The sequence below is a fragment of the Penicillium canescens genome, assembly GCF_028828765.1.
Source record: "Penicillium canescens strain IBT 15451 chromosome Unknown utg000010l_segment0_segment0, whole genome shotgun sequence".
Classification (NCBI taxonomy): domain Eukaryota; kingdom Fungi; phylum Ascomycota; class Eurotiomycetes; order Eurotiales; family Aspergillaceae; genus Penicillium; species Penicillium canescens.
This window is the reverse complement of record NW_026703972.1, coordinates 2,118,292-2,137,241: the sequence shown is the minus strand read 5'-3', so window position 1 is coordinate 2,137,241 and position 18,950 is coordinate 2,118,292. Positions and strand designations below refer to the sequence as shown.

Genomic DNA, 18,950 nt, shown 5'->3' with positions numbered 1-18,950 from the left:
TCATCCTGACAGTTATGAGCCCGGTTGCCAGACTGTCTGAGAGATATTAGACGACCTTGCACTGTATCTTGCAGTCTACGAACCCCCTGAAGCGCTCGGTCGGATACCCCTGAACGACAGTCACCTCTTGTGAGCTCTTACGTTCAGCGCACGAAGATCCGCACCAAAGAAAAGCCGCCTTTGGAATCGACATAAGAGGAGAATCTGAGTATCTGAGCTACATCTTGTGCGAAGATGTCCGATATCACGAGGGAAGATCTGATGCAGGTCCCGCTTGACCAAAAGCTTCAATCAGAAGCGCAGTGGAGGGTCTGGATAGGCCATATCAAGTCAGCGGCTGTTGCAGAAGATGTATGGGACTACCTTGATCCGGAGAAGGCGGATGACGAGGTCCTGCAGGTGCCTAAGGCTCAGGAAGAGCCCTCGATACCACGGGATAACCGCCAACGGGAGAGAGATATCATGGAGCTAGATGATGCCGAACTCAAGAGATATACGTTCGCCGTTCAAGCGTATGATCGCCGCGACCAGCGCCGGCAGAGGCTATTGAAGACTATGTCACGGTTGAATAACCTCATCACCCGCTCGTTAGCTACGGAACACCACTATCTTGTTGTGGGAGAGGACTCACCGCGGAAGAAGCTAATAAAGTTATCTGAAACGTTTAAACCAAAGCCTCAAAGCCGCCAGCAACAACTTCGCCGAGCTTGGAGAGAAATGATTAGACAGAAGCCTCAAGGCGACACTAACCACTGGTTAACTCAGTGGGTTAGCCTATTTGAAGAGGGCAAGATCGCAGGCATACCCGACTGCTCCAACGGAGATCACTTCGCGATTCGAGATTTCTTGGACGCCATTCAATTAGTTGATGACACTTGGTGCACAGCCTGGCGCGAAAGGCTCGCAGATCAAGAGAAATCTGTCACGTTTCATGAGGTTATTGCTAGCTACCGTAGCCGCCGGGGGGATCTAGCGATCTCTAGCGGACGGAAGCAGCCAAAGATAGCTCTTGCTTCTTTGAACGGTGAACCTGAGGCTAAGCCTGTGGAGAAGACCTACCGGAAGAAATGTCCGTGTGGTAACACTCATCCCCAACATCACTTCTCTAAGTGCTTCTATCTTAATGAATCTATTCGACCAGAAGGATGGAAACCGAAAGAGGGCACTATTGAACGGATATCTGAAAACATCAAGCAGATGAGTCCTCAAGATCAAGAGAAAATCGTGAAAATACAGCAGAAGAAGGCCGAATCAGCTCACCTAGCCGGTACGGCTCCACAAGAGGGTCAGCCCCTAGTGTTCTTCGCCAATGATACTCAAGCTATCGCATCATCAGCGATGGACGAAGACCTTCTCAAAGATAGCTGGATTCTGGATTCTGGATCCACTGTTCACATCTGCAACGATCGCGAGCAATTCTTGACATATGCGCCGCGAAAAAGCACTGTTAAGACGGGTAAAACCGAGACACCGATGATAGGCTATGGGCAAGTCAGAATCACCGGAAGACACCCTCATACAGGTGCTGCGGTGCCTGTCATCCTAGATGACGTGTGGTACTCACCCGGCTTCCATACAAACTTGATCTCACTCTCTGTAATCGAGGACAAGGGCTTCTGCTTCAAATCTGATGAAAAAGCAGTCTTCAAAGGCAATGAAGCTGTTCTTGAGGTCGAGAGATATCACGGCCTCTACACAGTCATCTACAGCCCGAACCGCCAATCAGCTTTTGCCGGACGGCATTCGGAGAAGCCTCACCTCTCAGTGGCTTCAGCGAGGCGCTGGCATCGTCGGTTGGGCCACGCCTTTGATCAAAAGTTAGAGAAGCTACCGGAGATGGTTGATGGGGTCAAAATCGACGGAATATGCGAGGATAATCAACACGATAACCCTGAGAGATGCGAGGTCTGTCAATTGACCAAGGCTAAGCGTCAGATCTCTCGGCGGGCAACAGGCACGCCGTATGGAAAATACGGACGTATCCACTTCGACCTTGTTCAAATCGACCCAGGCTACAACGGAGACCGCTGGTTGACGCACTTTTACCTTGAAGGTGTTCGTCTCCACGCGGCCTATACACATGAGAAGAAGAATGGCTGCCAAGACGCGGTTAGTCAGTTTGTTGCACTAGCTAAGAAGCAGTGGAATCTTCCCATACGTGCATTCCGATATGATAACGAACGATCTGCTGGTCGCACAGTAGAGGACTTTCTGTTGAATGAAGGATTCATCATTGAACATAGTGTTGTGGGCACTCCAGAGCAGAACGGCTTCGCAGAGCGATCTGGGGGGTGATAATCACCATGGCTCGCGCTCTTATAGCCGATGCAGGCCTCCCGAAGAGTCTTTGGCCTGAAGCTGTCAAAGCCGCTGTATGGATCATCAACAGATCGCCCACAAAGCTACCAAACGGCCAGTGGATAGTCCCTTATCAAGAGGCTTTCCTTAATCAACCACAACAGCGTGTGAATCTCGCGAATCTAAGGATCTTCGGTTGCCGAGCGTATGTGCGGAAGCAAGGTATTCCGAACGCCGCGAAGATGGAGCCACGTGCCGAGATAGGCTACCTCGTCGGCTATGAAGCATCGAATATCTGGAGGGTATGGTTTCCACGTAGAGGATCCGTACGATCAGTACGAGATGTTGTCTTTGATGAAAATGTGTTCTTCAACGCTCGAGAGCTAGAGAAGGAGTCTATCAGTGACATCCTAGAGTCTATGCCATGGGTTGTTGAAGAAAATGAGGATATCGACCACGGCACCTTTGCCTCCGGAATAAACCTGGATATTCCTCAACCAGTCAACGCGGGCTCGCAGGTGACGGAGCCACAGAGCTTGGATACGCCTTCCCAGGAGAAAGAAGCTACTTCGCAACTAGTGGAGACTCAACAAATGATGTCACCGTCACCCACGCCTCCCGTTCAGCCAGCGCAAGCCTCAGAGCCTCGTACGGCACCTAGAGACATCGTGGGAGATATCTCATCTCGCAACATTGTGTCTGGCTCACGCAGGCGAAGTTCCAGAGACACTAGTAATCTAGCCTTCTCAGTGGACGACGACGAAGAGGGTGTACTCGCTGCCTTCGCAACTGGCCTCAACGGATCCTACTCACACACGAGAACACACCGCGATGATCTACCCCCAGAGCCTCAATCTTGGAGAGAGATGTTGAATCACCCGTTTAACGAAGGCTTCCTAGCAGCTGCTGGACTTGAGGTCAAAACCATCGAACGGAAGGGCACTTTTGAGGTTATACGGCGTCCGAACGACCGTGGCGTGCAGGTCCTCCCATTGAAGTGGGTCTTCAACTATAAATTCGATAGTGACGGATATCTCGTGAAATTAAAGGCGAGAATCTGTGTGCGAGGAGACCTCCAGAAACTCTCTACAGAAGAGAAGTATTCAGCTACACTCGCCGCACGGACGGCCCGCGCCGTCCTCGCCTTGGTCCCTGCGTTTGACCTTGATACACATCAATTTGATGCTGTCAACGCCTTCCTAAATAGCTTGCTAGACGAAACGGTGATAACAGAGATGCCCGAGGGTTTTAGGCAGTCTGGCTATTGCTGGAAGCTACTGAGAGCTCTCTATGGCCTACGGAAATCTCCGAGGCTCTGGCAGCGCGAGGCCTCAAGGATCTTGACCCAACTAGGTCTCAAAGTCGTTCAAGAAGACCTCTGTCTCTTCGCAGCAGACGGTATCATTGTGTTCTTCTATGTAGACGACATAATTGTCGTCAATCACCCATCTCAGCGCCAGCGCGCGGCTGAGATCAGAGAAAAGCTTAACACCGCATGGGAATTGAGACACATGGGTGAAGCTTCATGGTTCCTTGGGATTCGTATAGTCCGTGATAGACAGCAGATGGCCCTCTGGCTCTGTCAGGACTCATACATCTCCTCTATGGCAAGCAGATATCACCTTACCACCCATCGTCGCTTTGATACACCCCTTGCGCCAGCTACATTAAAGCCGTATACTGGGCAAGCCACAAGTGAACGGATTAAGGAGTATCAGGAGAAGGTCGGCTCCGCTCAATATGCAACCACCATCACACGGCCAGATGCAGCCAAAGCAACCTCCACATTAGCTCAATTCCTCACGAATCCGGGTCCGGACCATCTAGAAGCCATCAACCGCGTGATATCATACCTCTATCACACACGCTTCCACGCCCTCACTTATCGCCCACGCCAATCCGAGGAGGATGAAGCCGTTACTCTCTTTAGTGATGCCTCGTTCGCCGATAACCCTGACCGGAAGAGCTCGGAGGGATATATCTGCAAGATCTTTGGAGGACCTGTTGACTGGAGAGCTGGCAAACAGCGCACGGTGACTACTAGCACAACCGAAGCGGAGCTGCTAGCGATCTCTGAGGCTGCGAGGACTATGAGCATGTGGAAACGCCTCTTTGAGGCTGTTCGCTTTGATCCAAAGCACGAGCTTGCTATCCGATGTGATAATCAACAGACAATTCGGCTTCTCACCAAGGAAGCTCCTCAGCTGCGGACGAAGCTACGTCATGTTGATATACACCACCTCTGGCTTCGTCAGGAGGTCCAGGCAGGCAGGATTCTCATCAAATGGACTGAGACGAAGGGTATGGCTGCGGACGGACTCACCAAGCTATTGCCACGTCAGAAGCATGCAGAATTCGTTCAAATGATGGGCATTGAGGATATTGGAAATCTGCTAGATTAACAAGAAGAGGTTGGAATTGTGCGAACGCTGGGGGGTGTGACAAACTAAAGGAGCGGTCAAATACCGCTATGGCCTTTTGGGATAGGCTTGTTCATCGTTCACCCAATTTCCCCTAGTATTTGTATGGTATTCGGGCTAAATTCGGATACGGTGTCATAACACGCCAGAGCACGGACAGTAGACTCCAGAGATCGCTGAACCGATCTACACACCTTCAATCAATCATCAGATTCTATTGGACATGTGCAGTACTAGCCAGTACATTAATTCCTCATCCTGACATATACTTTTCATTTCAGATATTTGAGACACGTAGTATTCCATGCTGTATTGTAAGCGTAGCCAACAACATCCCAAAACTAAGAAACCACAAAAATTACCAGTAAGCGACCGACACGCCACTAACAAATGCGCATGCGCCCCGTGTAGCAAATACTCTACTAAAAATGAAGCACGAACGAGGGAGTGGCCGCTGCGGTGGGTTGAGCCCACCGATCTTCCAGTTGAAATACAGTGAAGGTGCGCGGGGAAAAACAGAGCAATGTAGACGATCAAAACTTGAGATTGAGATCACCAATCTCCCTGCGGGCAGGGGGTTAAGAAACTCCACCAAAGTTGCGTGCGTAGATTAGGATGCACAATTACTGAAAGTTAAACGCACTCATGACCGATAATTGCAGATTACCTTTGGAGTATCACTAACACTCCTCCCAGCCACGCATTAAGCTATTGTTTAATCCCACACGGCACCCTCAAAAAAGGACTGCGGTAAATTGCTTAATTTCCCATACTTAGAGTCATTCACCTTTGGTGAATTTTGCCCGCAGACAAAAAGTCCACTAAGAGAGTACCACGACGGCCATGGTGAAAAAGGGGATCCGTGATGACGAATGTGTCGTGGTTAATTCCGAGTCATAAGTCTTACTAATGTCGGCGAGTCAACGTGTCTGAACGGAGGTGGGGAGGCTGGGGAGGTAAAGTTTCATTGGCAGCTCTGTCGAGCGATGTATGACTAAAAAGCGGAATTGCACACGTGGCTTTCTTTGAATACCGTACAAGGAAATATAAAGCCCAAACCTGCCCCGAGTCTCAGAGGTTCGCACACCGTGACTCACCGTGAAGCACATAGAGGGCCACAGCTTTCCAGCGTTGGGTTTTCTGCTTCACGATGACTCGCCGTGACTCACCGTGAAGCACATAGAGGGCCACAGCTTTACAGCGTTGGGTTTTCTGCTTCACGGTGACTTACCGTAACTCGCCGTGAAGCACATAGAGGGCCACAGCTGTACAGCGTTGGGCTCACTTCATGCTCTAGTTGCCTCCAGCAACGGACAGACACCTCTTCGTGGTGCTGGGGATCAATAATCAAACGCGTAGTCGTTCGATGAAGCTAAAGATCTGTCCAAGTCTATGCGTTATACTTAGATTCGTCTTGCCCATAATCTAGCTGTTCAGTGTATTCGTGCTGGAAGATGCACATTTTCTTGTATTGTCTAGAAATGTACAGTTTCTCCTTTAAACATAAACACTGAACATAAACACTGAATATAAATACTGAATATTATGTGTAATAGCAGCTTGTCATCTTGTTTATCGCTTGAACGTCTTCACCCATTATATTACACACCGTCAACCCCGCGCAAATATTGGCCTTGAAGACCGGATGATGACCGTTCTTTCAATCGTTAATTACGGACCTGACTAGGCGAATTACACTATACCACAGCGCGTTGAAATTGCTCGGTCCGAGGTCATAAACGTGAACGATACTCTTGCTGACCAGTACCTGAGGGCCTAGGGAATGGCCAGGGAGTAAACGACGACAAAATGAGAAACCCAAAAGCGGGCGTTATGTTCAATTCTGTCAAGCATCCATATCCCATGGTTGTTCATTATCATTCCTTCTGTTTTAATCACTGGAGTCCGCCGATCTCGATGAACGCCGCGATGGTTGCTTTATTGTGTCCAGTAGACACTCGGAACTAAGAGACAAATGCCGGGATTAGGGTAAACAAAACTTCGTCAAAGGCTCAAACACCAACCATGGAGCCACAACAAATGGATGGCCTCAAAATAGCCAACCGCATGTGCGTTTAAACGAGAAAATTAGGAAGTCGATTGGTTCGGTGCAATCCAAATGTTTAGAACCTAATCAATTGACCTGTCACCTCACAACAAATAAACACCTGCATGTCAAGAACACTACATGCGTCTGTTGATCTGAAAAAGACTCTATAACTACAAAACAAACAACCGCACAGCAGATAAGTGCTGTTTAAATCTCTCAGGCAGGAAGTAACAGCACGGGAGATGAACGGTCCAGAGACCGAGTCCGTTGTTCTTCTCCACCAAATAAACCAAATCGGCAGTAGATGTTTCCCTCACATCCTTTCATGAGCAGCGTCAAGCTGGGACTCTCAAAACGGGATCCGGTTATTTACCCCTCCGATACTGTTTATTGGGGGTGTAGCTCCCGAGCTCAAGGGTCACAAAGGTGTATCCCCACCCCGTTTATTCAGCCTACTCATCAGAATTGCCCGTTTACGCAAAAACAGGCCCAGACCGCTTGGTCAATCTGGCGAAGTCTATCACAGGGCCGCGAAGGGGCTCTATCCCATTGACCAGTGGTTACTTCCGTCTGCGTCTTATCCCTCAACTATTTTAAACCCGCAAATACAAGGACCTTTTCAGCCTCTGTGTTCTCCAAACAACTTATGATAGCAATGACGGCAGACTCCACGCCAAATGTTGAGCTGCATGCTTCCAACGATGTTCTTGGAAATTCTATCGACCCAGCCTATGCGGTGAGCACTCAAACAATTGTTGGTCCTGAACCGAAAGCAAGATCGGTAGGTCTTCCACTTTTTATTTCTTGCCCTGGGCGTGCAGCTGGTTTTTCCCATTAGAATCAACAGCAACCAAAAACTATGAAGGAGGGTTTCACAGCGAAGCCAGACCGAGTGCGTCCCTCTTCGGGGGATGCAGTAGAGAAACCAATCATTAGAAGCCACCGAGACAAGCGCAAGGAAAAAAGGGGCCGTCGAAGGAGGAATCGAGCGCAGCAACTCAATGATTACAACGAACGGCTCGTTGCTCAGCACACGCACGACGAAATCAGGATTCAGCACCTCAAGCGGCATACTAAGTCACGCTGGCTGCAGGATGCGGAGTTCTTGGCCAGCAGACTGAATTCACGCGCACGGAGTGTCTAAGTCAATCGAGAGAGCCATCATTTTGCCGCTTGGATTTGAGAGTCCTATATGACAAGGCGATACAAGAAAATGTTCAATATCATACATGCCAACGTTTAATTTGTCAGTCGCTTGTAACTTAAATGGCCAGTCGAGCCAATGATATTGATGATCGTAGGAAGTGTAGGAAGTGTACTTCGAGTAGGGATAGTCTGACCAGCGAGCACACTGTTAAATTATGAGCTATTAAGAACCCTAAACACGACCTCAACCAGCCTCATCAATGAGCAAGACAAGCTACCTCTCCGTTGCTTAATTTTAGCAACTTATCCCTGAAACACCACTCCGCCTTTTGACAAGGACGCAAATTTACATTTGCCGGTGTTTGCTCTCCTTTGTCGCTGCGTGTTCATTGCCACATCACGTGGTGACTCGATACCGCCAGTAATTAACCAGAGACCACGTAATCCGTAAGCAAGGTAGATGAACGAAGAGTGCCAGGTAATAACCATCGCGCCATAACTGGATGTTGAAATAAACATCTTTGCGGAAAAGATGATCAGATTGGATTTCAAACGCTCTTACAACACTGAAATCACCAACGACCGTCTCTATCATCCTAAGCACTAACGTTATCTGTTAGAATCAATGCCATTATGTTCAAGTTAACCTGTTGGTTTGCTCATATATAGGGCCCTTGTTCTCTCAGAGATCGATGCTGCGAGCTCTCTAACATCCCCCTAAATCTTGCAAACTCTCCCTCACCATGGGTATCCAACGCAGTGGTCAGACATCTCAGGTCGATTTCTTCGACACCGCGGACCAACTGGTTCAGGAATATGGACAGCTCCAGGTTCTGGATGACCTGATCCGTTTGCGAGCGGCCGATCTTGTCCAACACCCGATTCTTGCCTATCCCCGATCAGCGAGCCATGCCGCGTCCTATGACTACTATAGCGGTCAAGACTTGAATACCATGATCAACCAAGCGGCGACGATGCTTATGGACCTTGGCTTTCAGACGGTAGGTCTGCCGATGCCGTCCGGCCTCACACATTCTGACAGCTCTTCTCAGCCAAGACGAAACAAATCGGTTGTCGCGCCTCTATTTCGGCGAACTAAGGCGATGACGACCCCGTAAGCAATTAAGTCAGCTGGCTTGACATTCTATTGTCTAGTGTGGACAGCCCTTTGATAAGCTGATGAGAGCTTATCTCGGCGATTTGCTGTGTCTTTCCAGCCCTCCACCATCGGCCACACAGGCCATAGCAAGAATGAACTTAATGAAAATAAATGCTTCAAAAAGCTTTTGGGGTAGAGGTTTGGTGCGTGGAATGTCCTCAGGCTTAAACATTCAGTACCTGAATAATTATAACAGTGTATACAGAATACATACTGTCTTAAATGCCACGAAGATCGCCTGCGCCTGCGAAACTTGGCCTCTCTTAGGCGGTACTATCCAGTGCTTGACTTATTTCTGTACTGTCCGTAAGAGAATGTATGTAAGTCTTTACTCTTGGCCAACATTTCGGAGCGACTCGCTACTAATGGAGCTCCACAAAAGGTTTTATATTTTGAAATCAGGAGTATGAGCCTGGCCACTATATAACTCGTCAGGATATCCATCACCAAATATTTCACAGATCGGCCATTGAATGTGGGGAATCCAAGAGTGATCCAAGAGTTTGAGTATATCTCTTAAGACCGAGTGACCCCAATTCTTGAAAAAGCAATTTCCGCGGGCTAGATGAAGAAAAGCACAGTAGTGCGCGTGTATGACCAAAGCAAAAGGTCTCTGTAACTGAAGGTACTCAAGATACTGGGAAGGCACGCGTATAGCCCATCCAGCAGCCAAAGTCATGGAGTTTGGCTGGGCGAAAGCGTGCGCAGATAAGCTCCTCATAGCTGTAATCACTTGACTGTATGTTGCAGTACCATTGTCGTCTTCGTTATACTCTGTATTCAAGTAGTCAAGGTGATCAAGAGACTGCTGAACATGATCGGGGACAGCAACAGTTGGTTCACCAGGGTTGAAAAGTGGCGCGAAGTTGCTTTGCTGTAGGTAGGAGTGCGCTTGTCCTGTTATTTGCTGTACACCGCGGCATAGAATAAACACATTGTTGAGAGCGTCAAGGCCTGGTTGAACGTCATCCACATCAGTCAGAACAGAGCCGAAAGCATAGACCACTGCTAAAGCAGATAGGCCCATCATGAATTTGGCCTTTTCTGGAGTCATTTCCGTCAAATTATGTCGGAGCGCGTACAAAGCCTCGCCTTTATACGCTGTGGCGAGACCAAACCAGAATGATTGTTCTGAAGCGGGCTCAGAGAGGGCAAGGTGCAGCGCAGAAACAGCCAGAATACCATGCATTAGTGAGGGTGATTCCAAAGCCTCATCAACTAAGAACACCTGCCAGACAATTCGCGTGTCCGCATCGCGGGAAAAAAGTAACACGTATTCTTCTGCCAATTCACCAAGAGACGTAGCTGGGTTATGTCTAGCGGTGGTGGTGCAGGGTGGCTAATAGGCCGGGTGCGGTCGCATCTATCGAGCAAAGAGAAAGGAGCATCGCTAGGCGGGGATGAAGTTTGCTCGACATCTTTTAAAGGTGGCTGTTTGCGTTTCCGAGTCCTAGTACGAGGCTTCTTTTCGCTAGCCCACAGATATGACGCCGCGCTCACGTAGTTGCAGTCCTCCTCACGCTGTTTGCAATTGGAGCATACTGGTCTTACTTCATCGCACTGGCTCATACATTAGTGATCGCAGGCTTGAAGGTCCACCGGAGATTAAACAGACCTTAACTCTCCTCTGTTTGCAAGCCGTACAACCGTGTCTTGACTTCTTGTGGGACCGGCGAATGGGCATTGCGCGAAGGTTTCTTGTCCTCACATTACAACCTCGTGTTTTTGTCTGCAAGACTCTTATAGAAATTCGTCACTCAATCAAGACAAAACGCTTAAAGATATCACGTGGTATGCCTAGGCAACCTTGTTTTCTCTTCAGTTATTCCTGGAGCAGCAAATTGAAACGCCAAGAGCCGACGTTGGAGATGAACGTCTCGAGTAGTCACGTGCAGACCTGATTTGGAGCCCAGACTACGGACCAGGTCACACCAACTCAATCGGTTCCCTTGACCCATGGGAACCAGGTTCGGCTTTAAAATGTGAGCTGTGTGAGTGAAATCAGTATTAGCATCTCTTAGAATTCATCATGACATGCCTATTGCCAGTTAAGCTCACACCAACAGCACGCTTGCCTTCTGCTCGTGACTCCGGTAGGGCTCCGAAAGGAATAAATGAATGCGAATATAGGGCATATTCATATTCGCACCCCGCGAATATGAATAAATGAATATCGTATTCGCGCGAATAAGCGCATTATTCATATTCGCATTCATATTATTCATATCATGCATTTTGCGCGCATTAATGGATCTTCCGTTTCCCCGGTTTTTGTATTACAGAAAAACACGTTTCCACTAGCCAACTTGTATTTCAAGTGCGATCACGGCCTCGGTCAAGCATAGTAGAAAATATTTCCCATGCAATCCATGTTCTGAAGTATATACCCTATATTGTAGGGCTCGGTAAGCTCTATATATTCTGCGTCATTATTTTTCGTGATTTTTTATAGGTAAATGTCTAGTTTTGGTGACCAACGGTTGCTACAGAAAGTCGAGCGAAATTATATATATCTACAAGTCGTCTTTCCACATCTTTGCTGCTCTAGTTAAATCGACTACCATAACTTCTCTTGTTCCCACTCGATCTACTCCAAAGTTTAGATTTATTATAACCATGACTATTGGCACGTAAAAACGCGTTTATCATGCCACCTTAACTCACTTCTCATGCAGGTTACAGATTGTTTACCATGAGAGTCGCGAGTGAGAAACCGCCGCGTGTAAAGAAAAGACCTATCAACTTTCCACTTTACTGGGATTCGCATCAGGCGAAAGCATAGCTAGTGTTTCCCCATCATTGTTTCATTCTCACCGTTCATTTCCGACCCGCCATGCTATCAAGTATTGTCGAGTGATACTAAAGGTGTGCCCCGCCTCGCTCCCAGGTACCACTTGGACTACTAACACTGAGCAAATACAGAATGGCATCCTCACCTAACCCATTTGTGCGAAAGACGCGTGGTCTTCCGCGTCGCGACTACAATGCTCTGAACAATGGCACACCCTCCCTACTCCCTGAGCCATGGGAAGGAAATATTCGTGAAATAGAGAGCCCCTGCTCACCAGCACCATCCGAGTTTACAGAAGGCGAAGAGACGTCCCCATCCGTGCTGTCCTTACCCATTCCCAGGTCTTCGCCCGCACCGCTAGATCCCACGCTATCAGGGTTGACTAGCAGTCAGAGTAGCCCACCGACTTACAAGAGACGAAAAGCCAAGTCATATTCGAGCTGGACCCTCGAGCATTTCTGGATCACAAAGCTAGACAACACCTGGCGTCGAAAGGGTGGGCCACCAAAGAAGGATCGGCTCTTAGTCTGTAGGCAGTGCAGTTGGTCATCCAGGGATTCGGCACGCTATGGCTCCACTTCGAATTTGTTGGCCCATCTCCAGGCTAAGCACCGCATCAGTTCCGGATCAGACATCACGTCATCGTCAACTATCGGAACGACCCTGGACAGTTTTTTGACACCTGCAAAAGAAAGGGCGGGCCTTGAACAAATGCTGATACAATGGGTTGTCCAAACGAGACAGCCGTTTACGGTAGTGGAGCATCCGGCATTTAGGGCACTTTTTGAAGCGACAGGGGCTATATTACCCATCAAGACGGCCGACACTCTCTTCAACAGGATCAAGGAGGAATTTCGCAAAAACCGGACTTGCGTGAAAGAAGAATTAGCCAGTAGTAGTCGCACGCTTGCGCTGTCTCTTGATGTTTGGACATCGGAGAATCAGATAGCGATCATGGGCATCATTGGCCATTGGATCTCACCCGAGTTTGAGAAGCGGGAAGAGCTTCTGGAGTTTACTGACATATGTGGACCGCACTCTGGGGAGAACCTTGCGGAAATTGTGATTAGAATGCTCGAGGAACTAGACGTCGCGCCAAAGCTCCTCACAATTACGGGGGATAATGCTGCCAACAATGGAACTCTCTGCGACAGTCTTCACGCCGAGCTTCTCAAGAACTATGACGATAAAGACGACCAATTTCGCATCAGACCTCTTATGCGGTTTCGTGGACGGCAGAGCTTCATTCCTTGCCTTGCCCACGTCATAAATCTCATTTGCAGGGACGTACTTGCTTCCCTGAGGGCCGGCTCAGCTCGAGAGGCGAAGGTTATACTGGACGACATGGCCACACAAAGTAGCCCAACATTCACCTCTGCCCACAGCACGAAGGGAGCAATCATGAAGATCCGGCTGCTGACCCTATGGGTTGCCCGCAGTCCACAGCGCCGCCAAAATTGGAAAGATGTGTCACCAGCCAAGCAAGTGGGCTACGATGTTGACACTCGATGGAACTCAACCTATATCATGATAGCGGACGCCCTTCGGCTACAGAAGGAACTTGGACAATTTGTTCGGATGCATCCAGAAGTTCACGCCCTTCAACTAAACGAGAACGAATGGTCGATTCTTCAACAAGTAGCGAAGGTTCTTAAGCCATTCTGGGATCACACCAACTCCGTATCAAAATCTTGTCCCACGATTGTTGAGAGCTTGCCTATCTATTGGAGTCTAGACGACCTCCTTGACGAGGTTCAAAAAGCCGAAGGTGATTTTGAAGGTGTGGATACTGAGATCCGGGATGCGGTGGAAAGAGGAATCCAAAAGATGAACAAGTTTGCGAGGAAGATGGACACCAATCTTCTTTACTACGTGGCTTCCGTCCTAGACCCGCGTATTAAATCGTCTTTGATTGGATCGCAGATGAGCGAGCAAGATGCGGGACTGATCATCTCTCAAGTGCGGGAGTTCCTAAAGAGGGAGTATCCGCAGGAGTTGTCCATGTCGTGTGTAGTGGATCGCCCGCCGGGAATGTCAGAGACTATGTGGAGGACGCTGCGAAAAGTACAGCCATCACAGCGGACGCTTCTTTCAGACATTGATAGATATCTAGACGCGCCACCGGTGAGTTGGTCCCACCATATGATTGACGATGCAGACGAGGAATGGGTTCTCAAATGGTGGAAGGCAAATGTATTTAGCTTTCCACTCATGGCAAAGGCAGCCCGAGATTACCTGCCAATTCCATCAGCGGAGGTAGGGATTGAACGCGAGTTCAGCAATGCCAGGGATGTATTGGGGCTCAGGAGACACTGTCTAAATGCGGAGACTATGCGGTGGCTTATGCTACTGAAGGGACAGTATCAAAAATAGCGTTCCAAAAAAGTGATTGTGATAATATTAAGATTTATGGGAATGTAATATCTTAGAGATGGTGAACGCATTTGTTATAGAGTCTTAGGCACATGAAAATGGGTTCCTGTATTGAGACGTAACAACATGAACGGTAATGTAGGCTCTCTCAGTATATGAATAAATATGATCATTCATGAATATTCATGAATAATGCAATATGAATAAGTCTCTTATTCATATTCATATTATGCAATTCATATTATTCATATTCGCAAATATTCATGAATATTCATGAATGATCATATTCCTTTCGGAGCCCTAGTCGGCCCGTACCCGAGACAACGCTAGGCCAGATCCAGCTAGCTCTTAATTGAAACTGATCTAACGTAATTCACTGGAAGACGCGCGCGTTGCACGCATCGGCCCTGAAACGAAAGTCAGGAGGAATAGGCATTGGAAGCGAAAAGCAGCGTTGAAGCGTTTTGAATGAAGTGGAAATGCGAATGAATTCTACGAGCCAATGAAAAGAAGCCTTCCGAATGACTAATACCCGCAACGCGAGATGGAGTAAGTTTCGAATCCTTGGCCGGATTCTTATTTCGACTGTGCAAGTATATCGGCGTATGAAGTCTTTCTTGGTCTTTGTGAACGTCTCTCTGGCGTAGGGGTGCTTGGTTGTGGTGACCTCTCGGGTTCGTCCAAAGTGTCAGCCCACGTAATCTGAGTGCCTTCCTCGTCTTCGTCAACAAGAGTATTCGCTGTCATGGGATTTGCAAGCTGCGGGTTATGAGATTCCGACGTAGATTTGGACGTAGATTTGGACGGTGTTGTTGGCCCAGCCCTTTGGGACCAGCGGTCAACGCGTTTTCTTTTTCCGGACGCAGAAGAAGGGGTTGGGGGAAGACTACTTGTTGCTGTTGGCAGGAAATGGATGTCATCTGTCACAACAGCTAACTGACGATTCTCTTTTGTGAGGCCAAATATGCGACCCGTCACAAACACAGAGGCGTAGGCATAGAGCGGTGGGAAGTTTGCCCAACGCTGCCCGTTCTTAAAGAAAGCGGTTATGGGAAACGTATGAGGCGTACGAGTTGATGGGTTGTAAACAGTTGTTTGAAGATGATAGTGAAGTAAATTTCGTCCGTCGTTCAATTGTCCTCTGCGTTCAAGAACGACGCCGAGAAAAGTCACTATGGGCTGGGCAGCACCGGGACAGTGCATAAAGTATGAATCCGTATCCTCTTGATCCCCCGGATGGCTGCATGGTATTAGCAAAGTACTTTGGTCGATATGGTATAGATGTACCGACCGGTCCAAATTATGAGCATGGAGAACAATGTGGAATCCGCCATCTTCAGATAAGGTAGTCAAAAAAGCCCCAGACGAATAAATAAAAGTATTGGGTTGGTAAATATCAGAGTGATTGCCCTCATTGAAGAATCTAATGAAAGTGGGGATGTCATTTGATTCAACATCGTCTGATTCAATATCTTTGAACGGTATATTAAGCGAAACACGTAACTGCATCGAGAGCCCTTTACCCGGACGCGTTGGATCTGGTTCAACATTTTCGACGAAATCGCGCACGTGTAATATAGCGGGAAAGGATTTATTTGATGGCATGTTGAAAAAAAAATTAGCCACTCCACAGCAACCAGGGATGGTGAAACAACAAATGCTATAAAATACAACTAGAAAGGCACGTAGAAGGGAACGCGGGGTATTAATTCACTTCGTTGATCTGAAAGGGCGTGTCAGGGAGGTCTCTACTTCGTGCACGCTCCAGGCACGCAGGGTACATTCTGCAGATACGAGCGAAAATGTGATGAGTCTTAAAGTATGGCCAGTTGTTGAAAAATGGTGCACTTGTATGCGTGACTACTGCTTACGAATGCAAATCGCATGTGTCCAAGGATGATTGGATGAATTTGCTATTCATCCGCAAGCACTGGTTTGCCATGCACCAAGGGTCTCTTGCTGCAGTAAATCTAGCCTTCGCATTTCTTCCAGGAGATGAGGGTCCGGTCTCTGCTCGATATCACTCATGCCGATCGGCTGCAGGAGGTGAAGACCACCCATCGATCGCAATCGCGATAACTGTACGTATGTTGAACAGTATTTTCGGTGAGAGCCGTACCACCGATTCTTGCGATCATTTTTCAGATCTAGAATGGCAGAATCGAGAGTCGCACCTTGAATCTTATAGTCAGTGAGACAAAATGCTGGACAGACCGGGATCTGCTTTCGTCGGACTGAATAGCCTTTCACAGTGATAGACATCTCGAGCGGAAAGATAGGCAAGGAACCGTCTTCGAAATAGGAATGGTTTGCCTGTGTGCGTGCGGGTTTGAAAAGGAGACAGAGTGGTGGTCTCGTACAAAAAATGTATTGGCCGTCCAATTCTATGAATTCCGCTAATCGCATGTGGCTCGCTTCAGAATGGTGAGATTATATATTTGTGTTAGTGACTCACCTTCGGGGTCAACCGCCACGCCTGCCGCTCGGCCCGTGGCACTATTTACTAGGCCCGCTGGCGTGCAAATGTTCGTCAGCACCATTGTCGGCATGGAAAGAGTGTAGAGAATGAGCCCAGGAAATGGGATCTTGGCGCCTTGCTCCGGCAATCCCAGCAAGTGATCCGCCCGCAAGCGAAGGGCGGTCGGGCCTGAGGATTTCGTTCGAGTGTGGACGGCCGGGAAAACGAAGATTCTCTGACGTCTGGCGCGAGCAAAACGTTCAATTTGAAGGCGGTTTATGACATGACGCAGCGAATTCAATTTGACGATGGCCAGCGATGTTTGCAATTGGGGATCGGCGAGCGAAGAAATCGCTTTTGAATTGAGCATCGCCAGATCGTCGGAGGTCAGTGTACCGGACCTCGCCGGACCTAACAGGTCTCTGTATGATACGTCCTCTGCCTGGCGCATTTGCTCGTTGAGGATGACAACCTGTTTAAATTGATTCCAGATCAATTTACCGTCCTGTTCCGTGGCGTTTCTCGGAAGTTTCCATAAGGGTTGGCCCTGAACTGGAGGAAATTGATGGAAATCTCCCATCAAAATCACCACGGGCAATCCTCCAAAAAGATCGGTTGACGACCTATCCAGAGATCGAGCAATCTTGCAGTGTGTATTGATAACGCTCAATGCGGCCAGGTCGACCATGCTGATCTCATCTATGACCATGACGGTTTTCCGAGACCAAAGTCTGCGAACCCTAGGACTCACCCCTCCCTGTCTATACCGATTCAGTGAGATCCCAAGAGACGTGTGGTACGTGCTACCCCCAATAACATCAGCAGCTGCCCCTGTGGGTGCCATAAGAATGACTTCCTCCTTGCGATGTATTAGGTCCATTGCTGCGACAACCGCTTTAATGATTTGACTTTTTCCTACCCCACCCTCACCCCCTATGTAAAGCAAAGTCTGACTCCGGGAAGCAGAATCATAGGGGTTGTCAGCACAGGCCAGCAGATCGGTCATGATCTTCTCCACAACAAGACGTTGTTTCCCATTCAATGGTACAGTATCGCAAATGATTGACGTTATTGATGCGCCCGTTGGGCTCTGACTTATATCGACATGATGGTCTTGCAAGTCATCGGAGGGCCCTGAGTGGGTAAGCATGGGGACTAAAACTTCATCGGTCAACTCAAAATTGAAGTCATCAAGATCAGAGTTAAGTGCAATGGCTTCGTCGGACTGTTCATTTGGATCCCTGGGTTTGGTTAGATTATCGAGTCTCGTTTTCCATTCCTGCAAGGTCAAAGACGAGAGCAATTGGAGGCCAGTCAATTCGTATAAGGCGGCATTTGAGGTTGGAATGGATGCAAATGTGTCAAACTGAAGAGTGGAAGATGGAAAAGCTGTCGAGCAAAGATTGGGGATTTGTTGTTGTGCATCATATGCATCATTCGACCAGCCTCGGCTTATTGACACAAACGCGGCCAAAAGCGTTTCCTTGCAGATAGAGTCACCCGTTTGCGAATTTAACATGGACTCGTCCTCGGAATCTGAAACAGGATAAGGCGGAATGGTGAGTTCCTGATCCAGCGGGGATGTATGTTGACGAGAAAGATTGCGCAGAGTCATATCAGCATGGCAATCCTCTTTCGACTTCCGTAAAAGCTCGATATTTTGCGCGAAAGTTCGAATATACGAAGGAAGGGTTGGTTCCACCGAAATCCAGGTGTGGTGAAGATCGCCAGTCGTGCTGCCAGTTGCAGTTGGTGCTTCATGAAACAGCGAGTGTAGATTCTGCCAGGGAATGAACAGACCAAGGAGGATCTCGGCTAGATCATTCTGAATCGCTGCAGTTAGAGGATGGCCACCTAACACAGCATCTTCTGAGGACTGATATTCTGTTAGCTCGCCCTGTAAGGTGACGGTGGATAGTTGAGAAGTGGACCGGGCCAGCCTTTGGACCTGCGTCGGGTATCGCGGATGCGTTTCGTGAAACGGTATATCTTCGGCCGTCGCGTCCTGAAGTCTCTTCGTGCGGACTACCATGCAGTACTCGAAGATACACAAGGATGATAGAAGATCACCTCGAAACTTGTAGTTATCAAATATGTTCGCAGGTGTCGTGGTACATCGATCATAATTGCATGGTTCCTCTCCGATGGAATCTGAGGATGTCTGACTCTGAAGCTGCTCGGGGTGGATTATCGACCGAACATATCGTCTCAACCACCAGAGGTTGATCCGGGCAAAATTGTAGTTCAATGTATAA

The 18,950-nt window shown here is 48.4% G+C and overlaps 3 protein-coding genes across 3 annotated transcripts; 2 read left to right on the top strand and 1 right to left on the bottom strand.

Moving 5' to 3' along the window:
• Nucleotides 1-7,423: 7,423 nt before the first annotated feature.
• N7446_012418 (uncharacterized protein) lies at nt 7,424-7,912 on the top strand (the record flags this gene model as incomplete). Its single annotated transcript, XM_058521160.1, has 2 exons — nt 7,424-7,549; nt 7,607-7,912. 2 exons carry the CDS (start codon nt 7,424-7,426, stop codon nt 7,910-7,912), a joined length of 432 nt encoding a protein of 143 aa, XP_058366526.1.
• A 745-nt stretch (nt 7,913-8,657) lies between these two features.
• N7446_012417 (uncharacterized protein) lies at nt 8,658-9,032 on the top strand (the record flags this gene model as incomplete). The annotated part of the gene is made up of 2 exons (XM_058521159.1): nt 8,658-8,915; nt 8,967-9,032. 2 exons carry the CDS (start codon nt 8,658-8,660, stop codon nt 9,030-9,032), a joined length of 324 nt encoding a protein of 107 aa, XP_058366525.1.
• Nucleotides 9,033-9,458: 426 nt separating this feature from the next.
• N7446_012416 (Zn(II)2Cys6 transcription factor) lies at nt 9,459-10,757 on the bottom strand (the record flags this gene model as incomplete). Its single annotated transcript, XM_058521158.1, has 3 exons — nt 9,459-10,354; nt 10,375-10,594; nt 10,689-10,757. 3 exons carry the CDS (start codon nt 10,755-10,757, stop codon nt 9,459-9,461), a joined length of 1,185 nt encoding a protein of 394 aa, XP_058366524.1.
• Between the last annotated feature and the right edge of the window lie 8,193 nt (nt 10,758-18,950).